The sequence below is a fragment of the Quercus suber genome, unplaced genomic scaffold (genome assembly GCF_002906115.3).
Source record: "Quercus suber isolate HL8 unplaced genomic scaffold, Cork oak 2.0 scaffold_857, whole genome shotgun sequence".
Taxonomy (NCBI): Eukaryota; Viridiplantae; Streptophyta; class Magnoliopsida; order Fagales; family Fagaceae; genus Quercus; species Quercus suber.
Genome location: NW_027070287.1, coordinates 104594 through 110593, shown reverse-complemented (window position 1 = coordinate 110593; position 6000 = coordinate 104594). Strand labels below are relative to the sequence as shown.

The following is a 6000-nucleotide window of genomic DNA, read 5'->3' as shown; positions in this document are numbered from 1 at the left end:
AAGACGAGTCACTTAGGCGTATTCAAGGATATTGGAGATGTTTAATGATATGGAGGCAACTTTGATGCAATGGCCTTAGACACGTTTAAGTTGGTCTCCCCACTGATCATGGTTTAAGGACATCCTTGTCTGGCAAGCCTGTCACTAACATGCGTCAACTTATGGACCGTATGAAAATATAAATGGGTTGAAGAAGATCAGCAGCAAGGGAAGGTAAGATAAGGCTACCCCCCCAACAGGAAGGACTTCAGTCGGATCGTTTAAACAACAAAACCAGAGAGATTCGTCAGGCAGTCAGGCTCAGCAAATGCTCAACAGTCAATACAGTGTTCAAAGAGCCGTTCATCAAGTCTTGAAAAGATCAAGAACAAGTCATTCTTTAGGTGGCGAAATATGGTAGGGAAACCCTGAGAGACGCAATCACAATCTCTATTGTCTAATACCACCAAGACCATGGCATGCCATTGAAGACTGAGAAGCTGGGATCATTTGGACTAGCTGGTCCGTGAAGCAGGTGAGGCATCTTTTGCACCACTCCAAAGCCGAGGAGGTCAAGCGAATTTGAGTCCGAGAAGAGAGATTCTACGAAAACCTCCATTAGTACTATTAACGTCATTTTTCGCAGTGCCAGAAGAACAGGGTCCTGGCCGACCAAGGTTATGTCAGTGGCCGCTGCTAGCAGGGATTGGCCGAGATCCGAAATTATATATATATATATATATATATATATATGTATGTATGTATGTACGTATGTATGTTTGGTGATGCATCACTCACACTTGTGAGTTTTTTGGAAATTTCGTTGGGCAGTGACCTTCATCAATCAAAAACATTTTCTTGATAGCCAATAGAGCCAGCCCTTTTTCTTGTTGATGATGACAATTAAGTTGGCTGTCTAGAACCAGATCTGCCAATGTTTATTTAATCCCCCTCATTATGTCTTATCCAACTCTCACACTGTAGCTTCCTTATTATAGAGTAGTGGAGTGATCGATGTATCATATATTGCAGTGGTTATGTATTGTTTATTTATTTGGGGAATCATGTAACAGCTGCAATATTCTCAATCTCACACTATTATTTAACCTATTATAATTAACCACGTACCTTCATGTCCCCATAAATGTTTTCGAATCCAACAAGGTATATAACTTGGGGCAGTGTCCTTTCCTTTCATCTATTAGCCCATCCATTACTATCAAACCAACTTTACATCACACAGAATTTACCACCACATATCGATCATGTACAAACAAGCTGCTATGTCAATCTTTCACGCAAGATTTCTTGTCAAAATCTTTAATTGGTTCGATCCCTATGTTGTAACTCTTGCACCTTTCCCCAGTTGTACGTCGACGTTATCTATACATATATACGTACCGACAAAACAAGGATATTTTAGCCTAAATAATGAGAAAACTTAGTAGTATAAAAAAAATATATCTAATTTTCTTACTAAGAACAAACTTTACTCAATTAAAGATAGTAAGCTATCCAAACTTTACTCTTACTTCCTTTTTATTATCTTTGACTGCTATTTGTATTTGTTTACCATAAGCTATCCAAAGGTTCCAAACACTTTTGCGTATTGTATAAATTATGGGAAAAGTTCACAAGTACTCCAAGGCTACTAATTTAGAAACTATTTAAAAAAAAAAATTATGGAAAAAAAAATAACTAACTTTTTATGTTTATCATGAATGTGATATTAAAACTCTTTTAATAAATATTTTAACAATAACCATTAACGCGATCTTATAATAATTACAATGCAATTATAGTAAATTCTATACAATCAAGACAAAATGTTAGAAAAATATAAAAGACTTGGAGAAATAACTTTTAAACAATACGTGTTAAATATACATATATTTTTTTTGCTAAACAAAGTGAAAGGAAAATGGTGCTAAATATAGTTTGTGCTTAGTGAACCTAGTGGGTTATTTTATAGTTCAAGTGTAACTGCATCAACCCAATGGGTTATTTTTGTTTGTTTATTTTCTAAAAAATAGACAATGCTAAGTGCTAACTCCACTATTTTCCCCTCAAAAAAAAAAATCCACTATTTCGTATCAATTCACGCCACGTCACTATCTTAAAATACTCTCGATCTAGTCTGATCACCCATTCTTATAAAACCAAACCCAAATGCTTCCTCTCTCTTTCGCAGCTTAATTAGCTGAGACATGAAGAACAACAACATTAATCGCCGTCACATTACCGAGAAGCTCCGGCTCCTCGCCGCCGTAACTGCCGGCGCCATCATCGCCACACTCCTCTTAGTCGGCTTAAGCAGAACCCCCATTAACAACTTCAGCAATGACGACTCGCTCCTCTGCCCACTGAGCCAACCCAACTCGAACTCAAACTCAGCCGCCGCCACGACGACGCCGACTCAGTTCCTAGCCATTCTCCACTACGCCACGTCACGCGTGGTCCCACAGCAGACCCTCTCCGAGATCAAAATCTCCTTCAACATCCTCCAAATCCTCGCTCCTTGCAACTTCCTCGTATTCGGTCTCGGACACGACTCGCTCATGTGGGCATCGCTAAACCCACGTGGCACGACCTTGTTCCTCGAGGAAGATCCGAAGTGGGTCCAGACAGTTCTCAAACGCGCCCCTATCTTACGCGCCTCCACTGTCCGCTACCCAACGCGCCTCTCCGAAGCCGACAACCTTCTCTCGACCTACGAGTCCGAACCGGACTGCTCTCCCATCAACACGCGCCTCAAAGACACGCGCTGCAGGTTGGCCTTAACGGAGTTGCCTGAAGAAGTGTACGAGAAGGAATGGGACATGATAATGATCGACGCGCCGAGAGGGTATTTCCCGGATGCTCCGGGGAGAATGGCGGCGATATACACGGCGGCGGTGATGGCACGCGCGAGAACGAGAATGGGTGTGACGCACGTGTTCTTGCACGATGTGAATAGGAAAGTAGAGAAGGGTTATGCAAGAGAGTTTTTGTGTATGAAGTATAAGGTGAATGGAGTTGGGAGGCTTTGGCACTTTGAGATTCCTCCAGCTACTGCTACTAACGAAACTGATACTACCAGTTTTTGCTGATATGAGAAATGGGATCCACCTCTTTTTTTTTTTTTTCAATTTCATATTCTGGGGAAAAAAAAAAAAAACAAAAGTTAAAGTTATAATTCATTTCTTATTTCAGATTTTTTATTTTTTAAGGTGCCAAATCAACATTGTATATGCAACTTTTTATTGATATTTATTTTATTTTATGGATTTGGATGAATTGACAGTTATCAAAATTAATAAAGTTATGATATTTTTTAATTTGAAGAATGAAAATTGGGTTTGAATTAAATGTAAATTATAGGAATTAAATTTTAATTCTCTGTTTTGTTTTTGTTTTAAAACTTTTGAACATGTATTATGTATAATAAGGGAGTAAAACATCAATCCCAATGGGGTTTTGATGGGCCAAGATAAAGGGTGAGAGATGAGAGGAGAGTGTCTATACTTTATAGTGACAGTAATAGTGAAGATTCTGTTACTCTATGCAGCATAAATAATTAGATGAATTTGTCACCGCCGGTGGTGTTGACTTTGTAATAATGGGCTTAGTTTGCGTCCAATGTATTAGACTTAGCATGGGACCGAAACTTCACTCTTTGTAATTTTAACGTACAATGAATCAATGATAATGATGATGAGGATGAGGCACTCTCTTTAGCACTGTTCTTTTTCCTATCTGTGGAACTTTCCAAAAGCTTGGCCTTTTTTTTTTCCAAGCGGTGTATGGTTTATCCAACTTATTGCACAACTTTTGTAAATATACCGTCAATCGCCTATCATTTACATTTATTGTTTTGCAACATGTTTCTCAAAAAAAGAAAAAAAGTTTTATAACACAGAAAACAATAAATTGTAACCGGTGTGGATACAAGAAATAGGCCTCAAATGATACGTACTTATGGACGAAGCTTGCCTAATAATTGGGCCTAAAAACCTACCAAACCTAATAATTGGGCCTTAATATTTAAGATTTCTTGTATGCATTTTGATATTTTCTATTTAAACATAATTTTTTCTTTTTAGTTTTGTAAGACAGATTTGAAATTAATAATAAATTTTTCTTTAGTTTTATAATTGGTATCGTCTCTAGCTATGCTTGGTGCTATTTCCAAGTAAGCATAGGTACTGAATGTTAGAAGTATGTAGTTAAATGATTAGACTGTTTGGTAATGTTGTTCTAGTAACATTTTTTGTATTTTTTAAAAATACATGTGAGTGAAAAAAGTGTGTGAAAATACAAGTAATGTTGTTTAAACAATGAATATTGTTGCTCAAAACACCCTACCAAACAGCCCTGACCATATTCCAATAACTTAAACTTTTGAAAAAATTGGTAATTAACATATGCATGTATGTTGGCTGAATCTTTTTTTTTTTTTTTTGATAATATGGATATTTCATAGAAAATCAAATAGAAAGGTTAGTAGACACTGAGTGCCATCATAATACATGCCAAGTTTGTCCAAGTAGAGTAATAACAAAACATCAAATTCAGATGGGGAACATCAATTAAAACAAAATCCTGCTCTTGGTTATTTGCTTCTCTAAAGCAATTCATGTTCTCCTTCCTTGGAATATTCCTGAGTAAGTCCCTGCAATCATCAATAACCGAAGCAAATTCACCAAGTGATTCAGAGTTGTTACTAAGGAGACAAACCACAGCTTTAGCGTCTAACTCAATTTAAATGGCCCAGGGCTGGCCCTAGGTCTAGGCCAGTCAAGCCGTCGCCTAGGGCCCCCTACTAGAGTAACGCCTTAAATTTTGGGGCAAAATTAGATTTATTTTTTTAAAAAAATTAGCAATATAGAAAAAAAAAAAAGATTTCCTTTTACTTTTAAAATGTTCTAAAGAATTGAGTAATGCTAGATGTAGGGATAAAGGACCTAGAAATGGATATTGGGCCGTGGACCGTGTCCAAGGACATTAAATCGTCTGAGGACAGGTAGACACTAACAGAGGCATACAAGTTAGTAGTCCGTGGAGGAAATCTAGTCATGAGGGATTAGGAGTGTAGTCCGAGGAGAAATACCTTCTTGGCTAAGCAGAGTAGAGGTTAAAGGTCTGACCTTTCGTCAAGAAAAAGGCACTAGACGATCATACTGGTAAGGATAAGCATCAAAAGGGGATAAAACAAAGGAAAGCTAAGAAATATCTAAGAAGAAAGTTGCTATCATCACATTAAATGCTTTGCAGCTAACTCCCTAACCTCATTAATGTAGAGGCAATGTCTGAACAGTAACATTTAATCTTACAGCTACCCACAAAGACTTCAAGAAGGTGCTAATGGGACAAGTATCAAAGCCAACAATCTGATCTACGTGTGGAGGGCTGAGATGGAGTAAAGAAGGAGAATATAAATAAGAAATACCCCATTACAAGAGGATCATTAGATAATCTGTAGAAAAATCACTATACACTCAAGAACTGTAATGTTACTTAGGTCCAGGAGAAATATATAAAAACAACCTTCCTCAAACTTTGCCAAGGAGGATTTCCCTTACACAAAATTGTTTTGGGCTCTTTGGGCCTTTGTCCATTTTACTTGCATTGGGCTTTGGGGAGCAAAACTTGCCTTTACACTAGAAATAAAAAAATTTAAAAAAAAAAAACTTTACATACATGTGTTACAAACACAAGTGTTACTAATAACAAGAAGTAATTCAGATAGAAAAATGCTAGAAATGTTATAAATTTTACTTCATAGCCTTTACAAATTGATGTGAAAATTAATATGATTTGTAGACTTCAACAACCTATTAAATGCATTTTTGAATTACTTTTTGTGATTGGTGATACATCTTTTTAAGTCTCATGTTGTAAAATTTATATTATCCCCATTATTCATTAAAATACTTGTTTATTATATCATCTTGAAGTGTCACTGATCACATTTGTTGCTACATTGTTTGTAAGTTTTTTATATTAAAATTGTTATAGCTTTACCATTCCCTTCCCCCCCCC

The 6000-nt window shown here is 36.8% G+C and overlaps 1 protein-coding gene across 1 annotated transcript; it reads left to right on the top strand.

The window, feature by feature from the left end:
* The first annotated feature begins 2150 nt into the window (after nt 1-2150).
* LOC112032278 (arabinogalactan O-methyltransferase 1) lies at nt 2151-3296 on the top strand. The gene has a single exon (XM_024065045.2). The coding sequence runs from the start codon at nt 2187-2189 to the stop codon at nt 3066-3068; it is 882 nt and encodes a 293-aa protein (XP_023920813.2). The 5' UTR covers nt 2151-2186; the 3' UTR covers nt 3069-3296.
* Nucleotides 3297-6000: the final 2704 nt, after the last annotated feature.

Excerpts from the sequence above, each read along its gene's own strand:
- LOC112032278 (XM_024065045.2), top strand. The coding sequence starts at position 2,187 with ATGAAGAACAACAACATTAATCGCCGTCACATTACCGAGAAGCTCCGG.